Source organism: Sparus aurata, chromosome 21 (genome assembly GCF_900880675.1).
Source record: "Sparus aurata chromosome 21, fSpaAur1.1, whole genome shotgun sequence".
NCBI lineage: Eukaryota > Metazoa > Chordata > Actinopteri > Spariformes > Sparidae > Sparus > Sparus aurata.
In genome coordinates, this window is record NC_044207.1 from 28,236,256 (window position 1) to 28,259,165 (window position 22,910).

Below are 22,910 nucleotides of genomic sequence, written 5' to 3' on the forward strand. Positions count from 1 at the left end.
TTTCAGGTTTGCTCACCAGTCTAGACACACAAGCTTTACTGCATGTGGGTCCACATCTTCATGCTAATCTAGCAGATTGTCTGCTAAAGGGCATACAATGACCCGTAGTTTCCACCTGTTTGTTTAAATCAGAGGTAGTACACGTCCTCAGAACGTGTACTTGAGTAAGAATAGCGTGTAGAATCATTTTTTTATCATATTATTGAGTGATAAATATTTATGCGTTACTGTGCTTGTGAATTTCACCCCAGGCATCAATTAAGTCTTAATCTTAATCTATAATACAGCATCATTTTTTGTCGATTTTATTTTGTATTATTAAACTTAATGTGCAAGTAACTAGCAGCTAAATCATCAAAAAGATGTAGTGCAGTATAAAGTATTGCATTTGCCTCTGAATTGTAGAGGAGAAGCTGAATAAAGTAGCTGAAAATGGAAATACTCAATTTAAGTTCGTCAAAATTATACTTAGATTACTTGTACGAAGTTACTGGTGTAATCGACTACCGTGTATTTCAGATGATAGAGTGCTTCAGTGGTGCAAACTCTCAAGCAAATTTGTAATTCATAGAATTAGCATGGATCAGCTGACACACAGTCAATAGTAACCTGTTGATAATCCAGACTTGCTGCAAAAAAAAAAATGAGTTATCATGTCTTGAAACTGAAATCTTGAAGGAAAAAGCCACGATGTGCTCAGTTTAGCGGCTGTGTGCGGCGTCAGGAGGCAGGAAGCAGCACAGGCCTCATGGTGTTTCTCATTATGTTTAATGCACATTTACAGTTTAGTCATGGCGCTGTGTTTGCGCTGCTTTGTCTCGCCTATCTTAAGATCTGGTAAATTATTGACAGCTGCAAGAGCTGCTCTTAACCTCAGGTATTGCTTCATGCACTACAACCTCCACAGATTGAGAAACATGTCTGATTCAAGACTGTTGCATGGTCCATTTAAGTCACTTAAAGTCTTTGCAGCACAACAATGAGACAGCATGGCATGTGAAGCTGGTGCAGGAAACCTCATCTAAACCGAAACCACATGGCCGAGGCTCACATGAGAGCAGTGCAGGCCGAGCCGAGCAGAGCTGAAGTTAACGTGGCTCATGAAACATATTCACTGAGCTCAGGCAGACAGTTTTATGACAAATGTAACACATTGATAGTTGTGTCTATCACACCGGCGCTGCCGTGCATAAAGGTTTCCAGAGGCTGTGCTGCCGCCCTGTGGTGGAAGCATGATATGGCGTGCAGACAGCGAAGTCACTTGAGTGCCTCTCAGAGTGATGTTTGGTGTTGGTGCGGGTCAGAGTGTGTCCCAGTGCCACACTTCATACTTCTAAGCAGACTGAGTATGTAGTTCACACGGGTAGGTTAATGTATTCAGATGATTTTTGAGTGTGTTGACCCACAATGCAGTGCACAGCAGAGAAACCACCCCTTCCTGCAGAGTATGAAAAGAAAGTCTCACTTCAAGGTCTCTAGGTTCTTTCTTTTAGGCAGGAAAAGCCAATCATCAACTTTATGATGGCTGGACTCCATTTAGCTGGTTCAGATTTAGGGTCCTGGTATTGTGCATATATGTGTGGGGGCAGTAGACTATCAGGTGTGAATATCATTGGCCTCGTGTCAACAGGTTGCTGACTGCAGCTGGACAATGAGCCTGAACACACCCTAAAACCTCATGAGAACCAGCTGAAGACCAAAGAAGACCAAGGAGCCTGAGCCATGAGCTTCCCTGAGAGGCTTTCTGACAGTTCTCCGGTGAACTAGTTGTTGAATCAGCAGTCCTGGTGGTCGGTCTCAGATCATCTTGCAGGGGAAGAAACTGAACATGGCGGTCCTGGGCTGCTGTGGTCATCACGTGGTGAGAGGCCTTTATGAACGTACAGCCGAATTCTTGGAAACTACTTCAGAGACGGCTTACGGTGACATAACAATTCAGCTCTGGCGGACGTTCCAGCAGGCAGCGTGCCATTTGGACACTCCCAGTGTGATAAAACTGCACCTTTCAGAGCGGCCTTTTATTGCGGCGAGTCCAAAGCACACCTGAGGGTCTTTGAGGTGAACGGATCATCTTAGCTAACATGGATTTTAAAGAACATCTGCATAAACTTTTGTTTCGTCCTCAGAAGAAGTTTTAGCCCTCGTGAAAAAATTGGAGCAAAAACAAAAGTGTTTATATTTTTGTTTATAATTTGAGTGTACTGACCCTTTAAAAACAGGCCATTCTCCCCGTTAGAACAGAAACAACACAGCAGCTTTTTTTTTTTTTTTTTTACTTAAAACATTTATTTGATCCAATTCTTTGGAATGTAATAGTCAATGATCAGAGTCTGAGACAACAGAGACGGATGAGTCTGGGTGCTGACCAGAAAGTCAAAGTACAAACAATACTTTTAGTCACTTAAGGCCTCACTGCTTTTCCATTTCTTTTTTTTTCTTTTCTTTTTTTTTTTTTTTTACTTCCTTGTGTCCTTCCGAGTTTTTTTTCTGGATCTGAGACAGCAAAAAAAAAGAAATTACAGAAGCAGTATTAAACAAAATAAAACACTTTTTTCTTGTCATACAAAGAAAAAAAAAACAAAAAAAAAACAAAGAACAAAAACAAATGGCACGCACGTTAGTGACAAAAAACACAAGGTGATATTATACCAAGTAAATAAAACTGTTACGCTTCGAAAGAGACGCATATAAGCTTTTTCCAGAATGAAAAACATCTCTGCAAATTTGTACTTTTCAGAATTATAACATTGTCGTCTGAAAGCGCGTTAAAAAGAAGCAACGGTAACACTGTCCTCTCCTTCCTTCGCTCTCTCTCTCTTTTCATAAATCAACATCATAAACACAGATTATTTTTTTTTTTAAATATATCAGTGCAACATTTGTTTTCACATCGAGTGCCGCAGCATCCTTTTCCTGTCTGAGAAAAAAGGGGTGTGGACGGAGATTTATGGACGTCTGGCTGAAAAAAACCATTACAAACACATTCTGTCAAGACTGAAATTACATCGTGATACCCATAATCCTCTCTGGTTCTCCTTCCTGTAAACGCGCGCGGTTGATATTTTGAGGGTTGAAGCTGTGTGATTTTACAAGAGCTGATGATCTCAACAGAGCACCTCGATCTGATTTGAAGACGGTCTCTCTTGATTTGAGCTGATCTGAAGAGGAGGAGCTCGTGTTAAATTGAAGATCTGACGCGGTTTCGACTACTGACGAACATTCTCACTTCACGTTTTTGAGCTCACACGATGTCACACGATGCTACATTTAAAAAAATGGGCAGATTTAACCACCACGCTGCACGCCAGGGGGCAGCGGAAATACGACAGTCCTGCTCAGCCACCAGAATATAAATGTTGACGTTTAACATTTCTGCAAACCACAGATATGTTCACATCTGTTCGTGTACGATACATGACGCATCACGTCAATGTTACGTATTTATGACTGTTGTTTCATTTCAGGAGGTTTAAGCGAGTGTTTCAACATTTTTAAGTGTGACACCACTGGATTTTCTAAATGTACAGTGGCCCAGGAGGTCAAAATACAACACCAATACAGAAAATGCAACAACAATTCAATAAACAACAACATTTTCAGGAAACACGTGTTGTGTTTTCTGTCTTGTGTTTTCTGTCTTGTTGTGTTTTCTGTCATGTTGTGTTTTCTGTCTTGTTGTGTTTTCTGTCATGTTGTGTTTTCTGTGTTGTTGTGTTTTCTGTCTTGTTGTTGTGTTTTCTTTCATGTTGTTTTTTTTCTATCATATTGTTGTGTTTTCTGTCATATTGTTGTGTTTTCTGTCATGTTGTGTTTTCTGTCTTGTTGTGTTTTCTGTCATATTGTTGTGTTTTCTGTCATGTTGTGTTTTCTTTCTTGTTGTGTTTTCTGTCTTGTTGTGTTTTCTGTCATGTTGTTGTTTTTTCTGTCTTGTTGTGTTTTCTATCATATATTTGTGTTTTCTGTCATGTTGTGTTTTCTGTCTTGTTGTGTTTTCTGTCATGTTGTGTTTTCTGTGTTGTTGTGTTTTCTGTCTTGTTGTTGTGTTTTCTTTCATGTTGTGTTTTTTCTATCATATTGTTGTGTTTTCTGTCATATTGTTGTGTTTTCTGTCATGTTGTGTTTTCTGTCTTGTTGTGTTTTCTGTCATGTTGTTGTTTTTTCTGTCTTGTTGTGTTTTCTATCATATATTTGTGTTTTCTGTCATGTTGTGTTTTCTTTCTTGTTGTGTTTTTTCTATCATATTGTTGTGTTTTCTGTCATATTGTGTTTTCTGTCATGTTGTTGTTTTTTCTGTCTTGTTGTGTTTTCTGTCATGTTGTGTTTTCTGTCTTGTTGTGTTTTCTGTCATGTTGTGTTTTTTCTGTCTTGTTGTGTTTTCTGTCATGTTGTTGTTTTTTCTGTCTTGTTGTGTTTTCTTTCTTGTTGTGTTTTTTCTATCATATTGTTGTGTTTTCTGTCATATTGTTGTGTTTTCTGTCATGTTGTTGTTTTTTCTGTCTTGTTGTGTTTTCTATCATGTTGTTGTTTTTTCTGTCTTGTTGTGTTTTCTGTCTTGTTGTGTTTTCTTTCATGTTGTGTGTTTTCTATCATATATTTATGTTTTCTGTCTTGTTGTTGTGTTTAGACCTTCAGGGCCACCATATTAAGAAGACCTCTGTACGATCTCCAGACTTTTCTTTTTCTAACCTTAGTGTTATTTTGTGCCCGAACCTAATTGAACCAGCGTTGTTGCAAAATACAGAATAAAGAAATGTAAAGCTTCAACACATCCGTAGTTTGCAGAGACGTAAATCACAATCATTAATTCTCGCGACGGGTCGACCAGCACTAAACCTGCTTAATGGCTTTTAAATCTCTGTCTGTAATTTCAAGACTGTCAAAACTAAATCCTCCTCCCTCCTGAACTGTACAGCGCTATGAGCAAGTGACCAGTATCACAACACATTGAGCTACAAAAGCTTAAACACAACAAAGCAGTTAATATTAGTACAGTATTTATAAGGCTCGTCGTTTTCAGTTTTGAACCAACCCCTCGCTGAAAAATACCCAAACATTTTGAAAGAAAAGGAAGCAATCCGTGAGAAGTGATTGTGATCCAGGATCTGACGTCCTCACAGACTTCTGGGAGGACACTGATCCCTGCAGGTGACGGGAAATAAGATGCTTCTGTGATGATGACAGCGGAGAAAACGCCTACTGAGTCCCACAGACGTAAAGAAATAATGCGGAAACACTCAAACAAAACAAACGAACGTATCCCCTCCATCTTTTACAATAACATTAATGAGCCCTGTGACTTAACGAGGCAGGTCTGTCGGGTCTCTGCTCTGATTAGCTTGTAAACTCATCTTTGTTATGAGAATGAGTCTGAGCTGTGTGTGTTATGTCCGGGCCGGGAATGGACACGTGGAGTAAGATTTGGACGGTATGATCGGCTGCAGTTTTGAACCTTCCTCTGATAGTCAACACAGGAGATAAACACCGACACAGAGAACAGCATTGTCATGGCAAAACATTGAATCCTGCTTCTTCTTCTTCTTCAGCAAAGACAGTCAGCATTCAGAGCCTCCACGAGGGAGAAGCGCTCAAAAGTCTCTCTGACGGACGGCTGGACACACTTCTGCCTCGAGGTTTCACAGTCTTTTTTCGTGCGCCAGTGAGAGAAATGTCAGCAGTGATATAAAAACGTCCGAATCCTGACGATCCGTCCTCGACGTATTAGCGGGTGCTGAGGTTTTGTCCGTGTTACCCTGTACAAAAAAACACCACTTCCCATGAGGCATCTCTGAGGCGTTCCCTCCTTAATCTCAAAATCTGATTTTCCAGCGTCGTAAAAACCTTTCGCGTTCCCAGAGCACGAAAACAGAAAAGCAGACAACGACGAAACCGACGAAGTGGCGACCAGAAACTCACACAGCCGCTCAGGCGCTGCTGGCTGATAAAACTCTGTACATTGTCTGAAGTTTGGAGTTTGATTTCGACACAGAAAGGATACTGCGGCACTGGTGTGTGTCTTTTTCTATAGAAAAGGGCGCTCAAATATATTAAAACCTATGTACAATATGTTGGATGTGTCATGTGCCATGAAAACGAGGCATTCAGGGCTCCTACACACTTTTTTTTTTCCGTTCTGAAATTCAGTTCTCTTTTTCCAAAACCTTTAAAAAAAACACGACTGTCATCAAGGCGAGACGATCTTCAGATCCGCACCAACCGCACGTGTTAATCTGTCAGCGCACTACATCATCACAAATATGTAGTTCTTCAGCCACAATCTGGAAAAAGTACGCCATAAATTTTTCCGGACTTTTTCCCGCACGTTTGTGTAGGAACCCTGGACGGAACGCCAGCCGATGAGAAAAAAAGAACAAGGCAACAGAAAAACTGGAGGAAAAAAAGAAAAAAAAGGCACTGTCGGAACTAGACACAGGTCACCATGGTACCCGCCTTCACACACACACACACACACACACACACACACACACACACACACTGAAAGAAAGATGCTTCATGTATATAGATAAACACGAGTGTACGAACACACGGCGAGACACATACACACCTTAAATGCAGATGTATGTGAATGTGACACATGTACACACACACTTTCTCACACACACACACACACACACACACACACACACACACACACACACACAGTGGGACATATGGGCTAGCTTTAGAGCCAGATATCAGAATAGCGATTTTCACAAACTCCGCCCTCTCTGTGAAATTATGACATCTGAAAACAAAACAACCAAAACAAACAAACAAACAAACAAACAACAAAATCAAATCTTATCTTTCCATAAAAAGTACACAAACAATACTTTCATCTGAATTGGTCTCAACACCAGCATGTGATTACGTGAAATCAACAAAGCACGCCGAAAAACAAATAGAATCCTTAGTTTTCTTCTTCTTCTTCTTCTTCTTTTTTTTTTTTTTGCTGTACAGATTCTTTATACACAGTGCCCCCTGCAGGTCAGTCCCTTCCACTGCCGCTCCTGAGAAAAAAAAATTACATTGGCTCACTTTCAGCCCACCCTGCCGTCCCATTGGTGGCCTCAGCCCTGTGTTCCTCCCGCTTGATTGGCTGCAATCACGTGTCCCTTTTTGCGGAGCGTTCGCGGCCCCGTCTGCTCGCTCCCCCTCACGCCTCTGAGTAGTTAGTCTGTCCGTTCATCTTGTCCTTCTTTAGCTTCACGCCGTCCACCAGCTCAAAGTTATAGTTCTCCAGGGCGGATAAGTTCCTGTCCGTCATGCTGCCCTGCGAGCAGGCGCAGTACAGGACCACGCCGCAGATGGCGCCCAGGAAGACGCCCAGCGCGGACATGGCGATGATGGTGATGAGGATGGGGTCCAGGGTCTTCAGCATGTTGCCGGGGCCGCCGAGCTCGTTGCCCGGCGGGAGGGAGTCCATCGCTGATAAAGAGAGAGACGAGATGTGATTACAGGCTCACGGGAGCAGACTGGTGGTTTTACATGTTCTGGATCATTAAACACAAAAGGCGGCTTCTCCCAGAAATGACCAAACTTATCCCCTCTCACAACAACCCTGTCTTTTGCTAGCTTGTCGTCTGGATTTGATTTTTTCCCCCACATTATAACTTCTGAATGTTTTTGGATTCAGCCTCTTAAATCTTGGATGTCGGATCGTCTGTGAACGCACCACCAAAGAACAGGCTTCAGCACAGGCGGTCCTCAGAGTCACAGCCGCTTTAATTTAACTTGTACAGACGTTAGAGGAGAAGTTCACCCAGAAATAAAAAAATCTCTCATTACTGAACGTGTTGTAAAATGTTAACGTGCTAACGCTTTTAGCTTAGCAGCTACAGTGAAGATACCCGCTTAAAAGACGTCTTTTCAAATCAATCTGGGATCTCGTGGCTTCCACAAAGTATAAAGATATTTAGCTTTTTTTGAGGAAGACAGACAGTTTCTTTAAGAGAAAGGAAACTTGTGTTGATCCAGATCAGAGTTCCAAACAGGTTAATAACAATTCTAACCGTCGCAGGAACGTCACTGAGTCGGGAGTGTACTCACGTAGGATGATGATCTCGGTTGGAGGAGACGTAGGAGCTTCTGGATCTGGAGGAGAAAACAAACAGCCTCCGTTAGATTAAACTCACGACTATCACGTACGTATCTGGGGTAGTAAGTGAGCTATAACAGTTCGATACTCACCCTTACAGTCCTCGGCACCGAGTCCATCCATGATCTGGATGTTGTCCACAGCTATGTGACCCGCGCTGCGTCTGTCGGCGACGCCCTCCACGACCACCTGCGAGTCACGACACGAGACTTTTAAAGGTTACGAAGCACCTAAAGTCCGGCTGAAACCTTCTGTGCTTGATACTCAGCGGTTTCCTGTTTAATTTCTTTTCCTCTAATGCTTGTAGAGTCTTTACAGATGACGTTTGTCAGTTTTTGTTCAGATAACAGCACACCAACACGAGGATAAAATGCACTAAACGACACTGTTATCATTTCAAGACCGTGTTATCCGACTGATATAAAGATATTATATCATAAGTACACGCTGTCAAAGAGTAATGAACTTTTCATCCTTTATATTCAGACATTAGACCTGGAATGTGAAAGAAAATATTAAGTTTTCTTAAATAAATATAACTTAATGAATAAAAACACACGACCAAAACAATAAACACAAAGTAAAAAAGTCCTAAAAATAACAATCAGCTCTGGTATCATCTATAGAAAGATGAATTAACACCTTCAAGAGTCATTTTTATCCTATAAAATGACAAAAAAATTAAGAAATGACTCTCGAATCACAAACAAAAGTTGAGCCTCTTATGTCACAATTAAAGGAAAAGTGTCCATATGATTTAAAGACCTCTGCAGTTACCTGATATGAGACACTGGAGTGTGGCAGCAGGACCCGTCCCTCCCTCCACCGGCTGCCCTGGTGTCCGCTGACGGTCCACAGGATCTGGCTCGCCTCCGCCTCCTTCCTCTGCTTGATGTGGAGCGCCCCGGCGTGCTCCCCGAACATGTGGTACCAGAAGGACATGCACAGGTCGGCGTCCGGCGTGGTGATGGACGGGCTGACCAGCGTCGCCACCTGCTCGTCGTCGTCGTCTTCCTCTCCGGTTTTACTCGGCGCGTCGTCGCCGCTCAGCTGCATGTAGATGAAGTTCCCCGGTCCTCCTGCAGGGGGCGGCAGAAGACAAGGTAAGACTCGCTGTAAGGGCTCCTGACGGCTTAAACACACTTCACTGCACATATGTTGACTATCGACAGTTGATCAAATTTCAAAAATAAGACCTTAAAGATTATCAAAAACAGTCAGTGAGGCTGTTTGGAGCTTCTCTGACTCCCAGAGACATCCGCAGACTTCAGACAAGGACTCCACATCGCAGCGGGCTCATTTTTTTTTATACCCGTGATCTGGTTACGTCAAGAAATCAAGGTGAAACCATTCATTTCAGAGCGGCAGCTGCTGTCTCCACAGAAAACATCCATCACAGGAGGTTTGAATGGAGGAGAAGGCCAGAGAGCAGCGGCGCACTGATAAATCTGAGAGCGGGACGCTTTTTAAGAAGTCAAGTTTTTCAAGGCCGTCCATTCATTTTATTCTCAAAAAGAGGATCGAAGCGTCTGTAGGTTCTGTTCTGCTCTATTCAGTGCTGAGACTTCTCTCTCTCTCTATATATATATATATATATGTATATTAAATATTCACAGTCAGGTTTGGATACAGTTCTGTTTCTGTGCTTTAGTTGCTGATGTTTCCTTAAATCCTCTGAGATCGCCTACGGACCGGTTCTGTTTTGCAACCTTCCTGTTCGTGTCCCTGCAGGGAACAACAGCGTGACCAAATAAGAGGCGAGCAGATATACTGTATATATATATGTTCCAATCAGAGAGACACAGATCAGATTTATTGGGCACCAATATTTACCTGTTTGAACTGGATTATCAAAGGTTTACACCACACCTCCTGTCGGGCTGGATCAGATCAGTCTCTTCAGATAAAGGAGGGATGTTTTCATCCTAACCGGGCTACGATTCTGATTATTACAGCTTGTTTTTGCTCACATTAGACATGAATACAGATAAAGACGGAGCCTTCTGTCCTTATTACTGCATGTTTTCTGAAAGCTTATCCATACAGAGTAGTTGCGGGGGGGCAGATTAGCGGTGTGGCCAAAAATTCGAACGAGGGTAAGAGGAAGAAGTTATAAAAATTGCAGAACTGTTTGAGAGAGTTGGTCAAAAGTTTTTAACAAGTTACTTTGCCGGGCTCAGAGTCAAACAGCCAGTTAAAACCAGCTGGGAGGAGATTGGATGGGATTAAACACGACTTGGACGGCGTAAAAGGAAAATTGCAGGTCTGTGTGATATCGATTTATCTCTCAGCGGCGCCCTCCGGTGGTCGTACTGCTCAACATCCACGTCAACGTGAGGGACACATGGAAGTAACAGAGGTTTGATAACGATTAATCCAGAACTCTTGATTTCAAAGTCCATGCAAACTTCCTGTAAAAACATTTTCTTTTGAAGGATGTCCAATTGTTTCCGCAGGATGTCCTTGATTTTAATCTTGCCTCAGTTTTTCCTGCAAAACGCTGTCACGTCAAGACGAATCTGGCTTTATCCAGCTTTATTCAAACTCTATCCCCTTCAGAATGAATGTTACTTGTCTCGAGAAATTGCCATCAATATACAAACGCTATCGAACTGTGTGCCTCCATCTTTCCCCTGACCGCGCTGAACACAACACCGCAACTTTGTCACAGTTTTTCCACGTTCACCAACTGTTTGTCCTTCAGAACAAGGCTCGTGTGTCCGACGGGAGTTCCTTATCCCATCGTAGGCATCTTTTTTCCTCTTTCTTTTTTCTAAAAGCAGAGGCACTGTTGTGAATTCCCAGCAGCGCAGACTGTAGCCGTGCCGTTATTTAAAGCGTACAGTATTTAAAAATATTCCATCCTCTGGCTGAAAGTCTCTCAGCAGCTGCGTGGTAACAAGAGGAGCCGCAGAGGGCGCTCCCACAGCCAGCTGGCTCCGACGCAAAAGGTGAGCGCGAGGATCCTACCTGTGTGGTCGAGGGTCGGGCCCCTGTGGACCGAGGGGGCCCCGTTGGTCCGGATGAGCCACTCGGCGCCCGTCCCGGACTCTCCGGTCCAGCCGCAGAAAGACGAGAAGTCAAAGTTGCAGGCGAACCAGACGTAGGCTGCGGAGAGGAAGAGGAAACAGCAGATGGAGGGAGGGTTTAATCATAAAAGGAGGTTTTTCTGTTGAGATGTTTCACTGCTGCGTCACACGAGCTGAACTCTGAGGAGGTGAGGATCAGAGGTTTACGTCTTCCTACCCCGAAACCTTTTATCAGTTCCTGTAAATCAAACGTCGTCGAACACGTTAGCCGCTACGAGGCGACTGATTCTCGGTTCACAGGCTGAAAGAACTACAATCCAGCACGTGTTCACCCGCTAAAGAGGAGAATAGAACAGCCTGAAGCAGCTCTTGTAACATCAATATTAGAAATGTGTTCCTGCTGTATTGTACGCTCGGCGTAAATTGTATAGCTTGTGGAAAAAAAACCGACCAAACAAGAGAGCCTGCGCAGATGGAACCGGGCCGAGAGAGACAAGAGAGACGATTGTGATTGCAAACGCGGTGGAGAGCCGCGGGGCGGCTTTTTTTCCTCGGCGGCACACACAGGAACCGAGACGTCGCCGCCGATGGAAAACACAGCGCCAACACGTACATATGTTTGGGATCAGGACATCAGGACAGAGGGAGGGAGGGAAACAAGAGAAGGAGGGACGGAGGGAAGAGAGAGAAAAGGCGTGGTGCCACCAACATGCTGCAGGATGTGGCTCCTGAACAAAAAACCCCAAAGAGAGAGAAAAAAAAAAAAAAAAAGCCCCTACATTTCCCCTGCCTGTGTTCTGCCGGTGCCAGCAGTCGGCTGGCTGGCTGGCGGCGGCGGCGGCGGTTCGACCGCAGCATCCAGCAGAACACAGGAGAGTCTCTGAACACTGGACACGTTGTTTCTGAGAGGCTAATAGGATGCAGAGATGACTGTGGAGCCGGTAACCCTCCTCCAACCCCGAGCTGTCTTCACGCGATGCCTCCACTCGGCTAATTGAGACCCAGGAGGGCTTTATTCTCTCTCTCTCTCTCTCTCTCTCTCCGGCGCTCTCTTTTTACCTTCGCTCTGCCTACCTCTTCATTCGTCTCACCCTCCTCTCTCTCTCTCTCTCTCTCTTTGCCACTGCTCCTATTTTTCTACCTTTCTGCCGGATTTATCCCTCCTCTCTCTCCTCCAGTTGGCGGTTGACTCGCAGATGAATTGAATTTGGTGTATTCACGAGGGGGGATGATGGTGATGAACTGTGACACCGGATCTTGAGATGCCCATGCAGAAATAAAGCAAAGTGAAACAAAAACACGGCTCGATACGAGGGGGGGGGGGGGGGGGTGCGGCGAGCTCACGGTGCATTATTGCGCTCATAAAAACACGTCATGCTTTCTGAGGCACCATAAAATATTAAAGACGTGTCTTTAAGTGAGTTATAAGTTTAAGTGTCTTATGGATGCTCTTAACTTGATATAAAAGAGAGGTTCACAGATGGGGTTTTGAATGACGACACTCAGCTACGCACACCTCAACAATCGTCCGTAGGAAGAAGTCTACAAAGTAAGTTGTCATTATATGTGTTAACATAGCAGCTGGAAGAAGGCGACATCTCACTGAGGGTCAAATGTAATAAATATAGTGAATATGACCAATTAAGGCCACTTTCTTCACACCCGTGTAGAAACTCCCCCAGACTCCCTTTAGAAATCGCTTAATTTTGTGAGTTTCTGCGTGAGGAGAAACTTTATAAAGTTGTGAAACTCTGTCCACAACAAATTCTTAACTACTCGAGCCTTCTTGTAAATTCGGCAAACATTACACATATATATAATACATATTACTCGAGACGTACGTGGAGACATATATTACAGTCAGGCTGGTGACTGAAGGACATGAAGCTGTCCGCTCGTGATCGGATCACTCAGGAGTCAGGACGGCCTCCTCATATACATAAGACACTTAAACTCATCATGCATTATACGACACATATATAATGTTTTACGACTGTTGATACAGTGCATCGGTATACAGTGCAGCCCGATGTGTTTTTACGAGTGTCGTCGTTAAGCGCTATTCATGCCTGATGACCTCGCTGTTGATGTTGGTCTGCGTAGAAAGCGTTGCTGAATTCGCGTCGGGTTTGAAGTTGAAAAGCCCCGAGCTGGTTCCACCTTGTTCCTTGAAGTCTTTTCTCTAATTTTTCCTCATGAAATGTTGATTCCTCTCACTTCATTTGGCCTTAAAAAAAATCTTTAAAAATGGCGCAATCTAAAAGAAAAGAAACTTCTTTAGTTGGACGGCTCACAACAACCGAGGCCTGAGGAGAGGAGCTGCAGGCGGAAGCTGATTTGTTTTGAGGGGTCACCTGATAAGAAAAGGTCGTTCAGTGCTGCTTTAGTTCAGTCGTGAGCGTCATAAAACAACGCGGACACATTTTGTTCCGACACATCGCTATGTCGAGCGCGAGGTGAATAAAATAACCGTTTGTGTCGTAACGTTAGGTTTGTTCGGTTTCTCTTCATCCCTCTTTCGTTTGGGTCCACGAGCACGATGGTCGATGGGGGGAAAAAAAAAAAAAATTGCAGATGCATTTCAGAACAGATCTATCAACGTTTCTCTCTGCAGTCCAGTCGTGTCAGGGCCGGGCGGCGCCGCGCTAAAGTCTCATTTGTGAACTGGGGCGAGGAAAAAAAAAGCCATTTACTCCCATGAAAGTCGCCTTTCATTGTTCTCTGTGACTGCGGCCGGCGCTGTCGGAGACGTGAATGATGGGACCGCTGGCTGAATTAATGCGCTGATCTGGCAACCCTGGAGCGGCACATTTATTTGTACATCCGCTTGTAAAGCTTCGGCTCGACTTTAAAGTTGAAGAGGAGAGAGGTGAAGGAAGTGAGGCGGGAGAAAAATGAAACAAGCAAAACGGAAAGGTGAGGAGATCAGAGGAGGAGAGACGGATGAATGAAAGATGAGAAGAGTAAACAGGGAAGCAGATTGCGGCCTCACCTGGCATTAAGTCCATGATGGGGTCGACCGCTGTGGCGCCTCCTGCTAGAGACAGATGGGACAGTCAGAGAGGGGTCAGAGGTCGCAGGGTTCGCTCTCACCCACACAGATGCCGACACGTTCTCAACACACCGCGAGGAATCAGCTCGAAGCTTTGAAACTCAGCAGATGACACAAATTCAGAAAAAAGAACCAGAGGAGGCAGGTTTTTTTTGTTTTTTTTAACTTTCTCAGTCCGACTTCTCACAGAAAAACAGAGCTGAGGGTTTTTTGATTATGTGTGAAAGTTGAAGGAGAACCGGAAAGAGAAAGATGAGGGAGAATTTTTCATGTTTCCGTTCCCTCCCCTCAAAATCATGAAGTGCCAACATTTTACACATGAAAGAGACGACGAGTGCCGCAGGATGAGAAAGAAGAAAAAAGCAGAGAGACAGAGAGCGCTTCATCTAATATCTAATATCACAACTCTACGAGCAGACTCGCTAATTTTGAGTTTAAAACTTAGTTTCGGGGAAGTGCTACGTAAATAAATCGTGAATAAAGAGGGATCGGGAGAGAAACTCTTTGCTCTGGAGTTTTGGAGGTTTACCTGTAGCTGTGTTGTAGTCATCGGGGGCGTCGGTCTCGCCGCCGCAGTCCCGTTGACCTTCATCGCAGTCCGAAGTCGCCGTCGAGCCGGGGATGGTGATCGGCGCCGTGGTGGTCGCTCCAAACGTGGTCATGGGAAGCGTGGAGGCGATGGCCGTGGTGGGAGGTGCCGTCGTTGTAATGTCTGCATAGAGAGAGAGATAAACAGATAGATAAAGAAAGATCAATAAAGGAAGACGTCTAACAGCTGTTCGAACACACTGCTTCATCTTTAACACTAGATTTGTGAAAGAAGACAACAATTCGCTGAGTAATAAACAAGTCAGATTCGACAAATACGGTGAATGGGATCAATATGGGCGGCTTCTTTGACGGCCGTGTAAAAAGTCACCAGACTCCCTTTAAAAATCGGTACATTTTGTGAGTAGTTACGTCAGGAGAGACATTGTAAACTTCGTGAGAAGCCGTCTCAACAAATTCTGAACTATTTGAGCCTTCTTGTTAATTCGGCAGATGGTTAAAAGACTGTTTCAAAACATTTCTTGCACAATGTTGTCAAACGTCTATAGTCCGTATGTTAACTGATGGCCTTTTCCGCCGTAGGAACTTTTTCCGGGAAGTTCAGAAACTTTTTGAGGCTCAGGAACTTTACTTGTCTTTCCTTTAATGACACCAGGATCTAAAGTTAGTCAGTGCCCTCCTCAAAAAGTCCCTGCTGAGGGAACACAGGGACGGTTTAGGAACTAAAGGGGAAGAGCGAGCTGCCTTAAATGTCATCGACTGAGTGCAGTGAAGGATGAGACACGAAAGTTAAGGAAACTTTGCTCTGATAACATTTTCCGTGAGATCTCTCGGTGTGTTTGTCGTGTTACATGCGGCCTAATAAACCTGATATTTAAAGCTTCTAAACTGTGAACGAGCGAAGGTAACTTTTCATTTCCTGATTATATCTAAAAATAACAGCTGAGCCGGTGTCTGTTAATGTGACGACAGGTGTTAAACGGGCAAAGTGTTGCAGGGAGAAACGTCTCCACCACAGCTGTTGCTTTTTAACACATCATCAAGAGTTAACCTGATCTCCACAGCTACGAAGATTTGCTAGACATGCAGACAGGACAGTAAAGTTCCAGCGGCTGAAAAAGGTGAAATAAGTAGCACCAAAACGGCAGAACAGGTAAGTTAGGGCATCAAAGTAGTGCTGAAATCACAGAGAGAGGAGGGATCACGTATCACCACAGAAACAAAGTCACATTCAAGCGCTGTAAAAGCATCTGAAGCCTAACAAGACCTTTGGCTTTTGCATTATGTATGCATGAGATATTAGCTCGAAACACCAGACACTCTCGCCGTCTGAAGATTGAAGAGCCGACACTCTCGTTTCCCATCGAGGCCCAAAGTGATAACGACGGAAAACGCTTGTATCTTGTTAAATCCCGCCGTACAGCCCGTGTCTGGGCGATGTGTTTTTATGGAAATGAAGCAAATTGAACTTGAATTAGCATATGTAGGCTACGTAAAAAAAAAAAAAATCACAGATGGCGCGCATGTAATTAAACTTTGTAAAGGAAACGAGTCTGCAGCGTTTCTCTGAGTGGGATGGAGGTTCGCTCTCTCACAGCAGCGCGCGTGATACTGGATGATTTAACTCAAAGCTCGAAGCACCAAAAAAAACCTGAAAAAAAAAAAACACCCTGATTAAACTGCTGAAGCCGATCTGCAGGCGTATTGTGAGCTTGTTAGTTTCTCTTGTGTTTCCCCGAGATTCAGCTCGGCGTCTTGATGTTTTTGGTGGGAAACAGGAGGAGGCTTCTCCAACGCCACGGAAAACAGTTTCTTTGAGGGGGAGAATCCCGGCGAACGGCTCGCCGAGCGATCTCGCGTCCGCGGCCTCGTATCAGAAGAGGTTTTGATATCAGCTGTGGCTCGTTTGCATCACTCAGCGGCGTGACATCAGCTTGTTTGGCTGCCGAGAGCGCTTGAGGACAAAGCTTTGTCGTTACGCGCGTTAATGAAGAGTTAACAGCACCGCTGAGCAACAAGAGAGAAATGATTTGGATAATTTGACAATGTTTTTCCTGAACCTAACCAAACCACGACAACGTTAAAGTGAAACTCTCGCCAAAATGCAACCGAGGCTTTTTTGGTGAATGTATATGAGTCCAACCTTCGTGTAAAGGCATAATTACGACGAAAAAGGCACTTTTTAGATTTACCGTGTTGTTGTTTTCGGGTCAAACTCATTTTAAATGGGAGTTCTACGGGCACTTTAGCGATAGCATCGAAATCTCTATTTTTAAAACACTAAGAAGTCTCGACACAACATGAAACTTTGCTGGTAGTATCACCAGGGTCTCTACACATGAACACGAGCATTGAGAACATTGTTTGTGTACACAGAGTTTACTAAAAAGAAAGTTTTTTAACTACTCACGTTAGCAGTAGCTTGTTTTATTAGCCGTCGTCCTGCCAGTGGAGAAGTGTCGATCTCAGAACGTGACGTAACCTGGAGGACAGTTAAGGTGGAACTACTGTCTTCCAGCAACAACTATCCACGTGAGATCTCACGTGACTTTTCCGGCTTTTTATATTAGTATTGTTTCTTATATGAGGCTCCTTTTTCAACTTCAAGGTCAATATTGTTTTTCGCTAACGATAAAACAACAAATTATCTGTGCATTTGTATAGAACTAAGCTTTAGGAGCCTTCAACCTTGACTGTCCTCCAGGTTACGTCACATTCTGAGATCGACACTTCTCCACTGGCAGGACGGCGGCGAGCGGAACAAGCTACTGCTAACGTGAGTTGTTCAAAAACCTTCTTTTTAGTAAACTCTGTGTACACAAACAATGTTCTCAATGCTCGTGTTCATGTGTAGAGACCCTGGTGATACTACCAGCAAAGTTTCATGTTGTGTCGAGACTTCTTACTGTTTTAAAAATAGAGATTTTGATGCTATCGCTAAAGTGCCCGTAGCACTCCCACTGAAAATGAGTTTGACCGGAAAACAAAAATATGGTAAATCTTAAAAGTGCCTCTTTTGTTGTAATTATGCTTTTACACGAAGGTTTGACTCGGGTACATTCACACAAAAAATCCTAGGTTGCATTTTGGGGAGAGTTTCACTTTAACAATTCATTATATGCTTTATTTTGAAAGTCTAGCCAGACACTTGCAGCAGTTCTTGTCTCTCACTTCACCTCGACTCTCAGATCCTCTTGTGATTATTATTAAAACGTTTTTTTCTAAATGAAGTTTCTGGAACTACCTCTGAACACCGCGGCATCTTTTTTTTTATACGTTTTTATTTCGGTCTGTTTAATTACATAGGGAGCGTTTAAGGAACCGTTTTTCATGTTTTTCCTTTCGGGTAACTGAGCGCCGCTGTTTTGCATATGAACTGGTTTACTTTAATTGGACTTTCGGAGGAGCAGCAGGGTTATATTTATATATATATTTAACGTTTGCAGCAATTACATCCGCGCCAGCAGCTGTGCAGAACAACCCCGCTTCCAAAAAACACAAAGTTGGGACGACGGTAAAACATAAATATAACCGAACATGACGCTTTACCGACCCTTACGTATTGACATGTGCTTAATTGAAAGCAGCGGGTGGATGTTTACAAAAATGATTGTGATCTCTTTTTATTTCCCTCAGCGCTGCAACCCTTTTTCTTTGGACTCAGGGTTTGTGCCCGTTTACAGTTTCGTTTCTCCGAGCTGCTTCTCACCTTTCAACCTTTCAACTGTCAAATGAACTTTACAGTACAGATAACGACGCGCACGACCTTAAACTTCTGAGGAGTTAATTAACCGGGCCGAGACTCCTCCTGAGATTTCCCCCCCGCGCAAAGTCAAAGTTTATCTCCGGACGCCGCGACTCCTCTCATCTCTCTCTCATCACCTCGTCTCTCCTGCTCTTATTCCGTCCTCTTCTCTACTTCTACTCTCTCTCTCACACACACACACACACACACACACACACACACACACACACACACACACTCCTCTCTTCGTCTACTCTGCAATCTCTCCCGCTCTGGCTGATCCTTATCGTTCTCCCTACAGGGCAACCAGATACTCCAGAGGGCCTCCCTCCTGCCTTCATCTGCTCCTCTCTCACCTGCTGAGGGAGGTCGAGTCCTCTCTCTCTCTCTTAAACACACACACACACACACACACACACACACACACCATGCAGCTCTGACCACTGCAGCAGCAGAGATAGCAGCCCTGCCGCGGCGTCCGTCAGCCTTTCATGCTCTCGCTCTCATTAGAGTGCAGATAAGCTGCCTGAAGTGTTCAGCAGCTCACTCGTTAATGACCGAGCGGCCGGCCGACTGAAGCCTGAGAACACATTAACGCCGGCGCTTCTTCCAGCGCTGTGTGCGCGGTGAACACTTTCTCCTCCTCCTGCACTAAATGTTTTTCGAGTGTTTTTCCTCAAATGTTGCCGTCGACACTGAAAGGTAGAAAAAATGTCTGAAGCTCTCCTGTTGGCCGCTGTCGATGCAGCGACGGGTGAGACGTCTCATTCATCTTCTCCCTGAATGTGCTTTGATGATGATGATGATGATGATGATGATGTACTTTAATGCTTTCAGTGTTTGTGAGCTCACATTGGAAATGCGAGTCGTGGCGTTTAGATGCTCGCCACAGACGCCTTGTTGGCTTTTTCCAAGATTTTATGACAGGAATCGCTCCGCCGTTTTCACAGTGGACGAGCGAACGAGCAAAAGTGGATCACGTGACAGCGACGTGCATCAGATCATTCCCTCTTCACGGCTACACCTTAAAGATCGAAGATGACAAACGTGAGACCTGCAGGAGAGAGACTGAATGTCGAGTGTTGAGTCTCATTCCCGGACGCTTTGGGGTCGGAAGATCTGGTCGGACGCCAAAACCAGCGCGTGTTTGACGACCTGGAGGTGATTATCAGCACGCTGCCTGTCGCCAGGAAGTTACACTTTGTTGCTTTGTTGCATCATCATGACGTAAATGTAAAAGATTACAGAATAATGATGCCACGAGCGTTTTAGTTTGGTTCCTGATGAACCTCGATTTCGCGACGCTGTGAAAGTCTCCACTGAAATGAAAGCAGATCGACTAAATCAAAGCGTAACAGTTGTCTGCTGTCACTTTAAATGAATTCTAAGCTTCTCTAAACAGAGTTTAGATGCCGACGCTAACCTCGAGTCTGACGGATCGACTGTTCCGTGCGTTATCTGTCACCTGAGCGCTTCTCTCAACCAAGAACAACTCCACCGAAAGCCAGAAACCACAGGAGCGTTCTGCTTTAATATCAGCCCGCGTGCAACGCTGTGATATTAAAACGTAATGCGATGAGACAAACCGCCTCGGGGACGACACTTCATACTTGCCCCTCTTGTTATTGTGCGATGTTGGCAACGAATAAACGTCTCGGATTATTATAAAGCGGGCCTGCTCCTCATTTCGTTACGTGTGATTATTATGTTGGATAAGTTCAAGTAGATAATGCGAATGTGTAGAAATGACATCTTTTCGGCCGGGCACTCACCGTCCAGCTCGCAGCCCAGCAGCTCCAGTCGGAGGCCCAGACCCTCGGTGGTGGCTCTCTCCGGGTAGATCCTGACGAAGCGGGTCAGGAGGGGACCCACGGGCTTCAGCTCGGGGGTGTCGTGGTTCTGATTACCCTGGAATATCTGCAGCAGGAAACATATCAACACATCAGGGCTTAGAAGAGCTAAAGATGAGGAATGACAGGCGCTGCAAATAATCATTTGTGTTGATTTTATTCTATTAAAACAGCGTTTACAGACCAGTTAAGATCCACAATGTTAATGTTTAGTTATATTTTATACAACACAAGGAATCCTGAGGTCCTTGAATTTATGTTTCTTTTTCCAGGAAGTGTAGAATATCTGTTGTTCTCTTTCAGGACAGATCAGAGCGTCTCCTCCTCTGAATCCCGTCCGCGGCGCTGACCAGGAACAAAACAAACAATAACCTCCTCTGTTTACGAACGTGGAGTCTGCTTCTGATCGAGCGCCGGTCAGTTTGATAAGAAGAAGCTGAAACAAAACGAACGAAATGAAAAGAGGAAACAAAAAAGAAAAAAAAAAAAAAAAAAGCCAAAGCCAGGAAATCAGAACCAGAGGCCGGCCTTTCATAACGTCCGACGTGGGAAGAGGCACAGATGAAAATGGTTTCCGTCACGCCGGGAGCCAAGTGGCGGGACACCCAACACCAAAAGCGCTCCTGCCCGTCTGGACCGCTGAGGTTTCCTTTGGCCTGATTTATTACAGACGGCAGCGTGGCATCGCGGGCGTGAGCTCGGATGTGCCAAAGACTGGATCTTCATACAGAACGCGTTAAGATCCGAGTCTGTGGAAGGTTTTGATTTGGCCTGAGCGGCGCGCTAACACCTACGCAGATGGTTCACTTTTTAGCGTTCACCTTCGCAGGGCGAACAAAAAGCTGCAGCGGGTTTGTAGTGATGACATCATGTGAGAGAAGTAGCACAGGGCTCGTCTGTTTACATGAACAATGAACAAGAGAGGAAGAGAGTGAGACTAAAGAGACGACGTCTCTCGGGTTGTTGCTCGTTGTTTTGTAGTTGCATTATTCAAGCGATGGTGTGCGTTCGCTCCCGTCTCGAGCACGAGGTCGGTTTTTTAACGCTCCCGTGAACAAGTCGACTTTTTGTAGGATGTGTTTGGTTTTACTCCACTCCAAGGGTTTCGAGTTTTTTGCATCTGAGGTTTTTAACGCCGTCCGTCTTTACCTTCCACCTCCCGTCGCTGCAGAAACATCGTTTTTTTTATCTACCTTCAACTTTTGAAATCTCTTTTACGGGACCGTTGCACCTTTAGTCCACCTGGTCGTTCCGTATAAAACCCTACAAAGACGGAACGGCTGGTCATTTTTATTTTCCACCTCTGAGCCGGCAGTGGAGGCGGCAACAGGGGTGCTAGCAGCATTTAGCTCAAAGAAGAAGAACATCAGCTGAAAACGTCTTTCAAATTGGTCGAGACGACGTGGTTCGAGCGCTCCTTGTCCGCCGATCGAAGACAAGATCATCCATCATATCACAGAGACGGTGAATCATTGTGACTGTCTTTAAGATTGGGTTGTTTTTGCTTCGGGTCAGGTAACCTACAAGCCTTTGTAGCTTCATATGTGCACTGATGTTTATGCATGAGCTCTTACAGATTCTCCACATGTGAGCAGGACATGTGTAAGTGCATCATGTACCAGCCAGAGCCTCACCGAGCCTTCCCGCCTTCGTCTTCTGAAGCGTTTTTTTTTTTTTTTGGCGCCCAGGAAACAGAGCGGAGCGTCAGGGCGAAGGGGATGGAGGAGCATCTAGAGCTCCGTCTGCGGTAAATCAGCAGGAGACTGATGGCTAACCTCGTCCTCCGCCCCGCCATCTGGAACACATCGAGGAGGATGTCGCACCAGCGGGGCCGGCCCGGGGGGAGGAGAGGAAGCCCGAGTCTTGAAAGCAGTGACATGAATTTCCTCCTCGAGGATCAGAATCAGAGACGCAACCCAAAAAATCGCCCAGAAGGGTTAGACACCGAGAAACCAGACAGACTGTCCGTCAAACGAAACAGGACTGAAACATCTTTACGCTTTCTGGTGACGGTGACGGCGTAGGCGAGCTCTCGTCTCCTCATCATCAGTCGCAGCGGTCATTTCTACTCACAAACCTTCTTCTGTTTTATCAAAACCACGACGGCGGTCATCACGAGCAGAAATATCAACCTATGAACTGGCGTAACTGTGAGTTCAACCTGAATACTCTTTAGTTTTCTTGATATCGCACCCCTTTTGGCAAACGCAGAGGAGTTCGTTAGCCCTCAGTCTCGCCTGCAGTCTCTCATTGAGCCCTAACAACCTCTAACAATCAGACTCGATGCCCGAGAGGCCGGAAAGTATCGATCCCCGGTGCTCTCAAAGCTTAATTATTATGAAAAACGCGGCAATAACTGAAGGCAACTGAGGTCAACATACTCATTTCTTTTTCTTTTTTCCTACCAGCTCCTCTCTCTGCTCTGCTGTTATCTGGATTATAGCAGTTGGTCAAATTTAATGTGAGTAAATCCAGTTAATTCAGTTTAATACAGACTTAAAAAAAAAAAAAAAGTTTGACCTCCAGTGCAGAAGTTAAACAGACCACGTGGGACCTCTGAAGCGTTGTGAGCGAAAGAGCGAAAGAACAA

At 44.7% G+C, this 22,910-nt stretch overlaps 1 protein-coding gene across 3 annotated transcripts in view; it reads right to left on the reverse strand.

Annotated features, from left to right (window-relative positions):
* Positions 1-4,977: 4,977 nt before the first annotated feature.
* Positions 4,978-22,910, reverse strand: part of LOC115572562 (neuropilin-1a-like) — a 111,486-nt gene continuing 93,553 nt past the window's right edge. The window contains exons 11-18 of one of the 3 annotated variants that reach the window (XM_030402757.1): positions 20,243-20,387; positions 14,706-14,888; positions 14,117-14,158; positions 11,066-11,203; positions 8,873-9,174; positions 8,188-8,284; positions 8,047-8,091; positions 4,978-7,425 (exon numbers count right to left, since the gene is read on the reverse strand). In XM_030402757.1, coding sequence (XP_030258617.1) covers positions 7,154-7,425; positions 8,047-8,091; positions 8,188-8,284; positions 8,873-9,174; positions 11,066-11,203; positions 14,117-14,158; positions 14,706-14,888; positions 20,243-20,387 — 1,224 coding nt within the window. In that variant the 3' untranslated portion in view covers positions 4,978-7,153. Of the gene's footprint in view, positions 7,426-8,046; positions 8,092-8,187; positions 8,285-8,872; positions 9,175-11,065; positions 11,204-14,116; positions 14,162-14,705; positions 14,889-20,242; positions 20,388-22,910 lie in introns of all 3 variants that reach the window. The other 2 variants (XM_030402755.1, XM_030402758.1) reach the window with 2 other exon arrangements.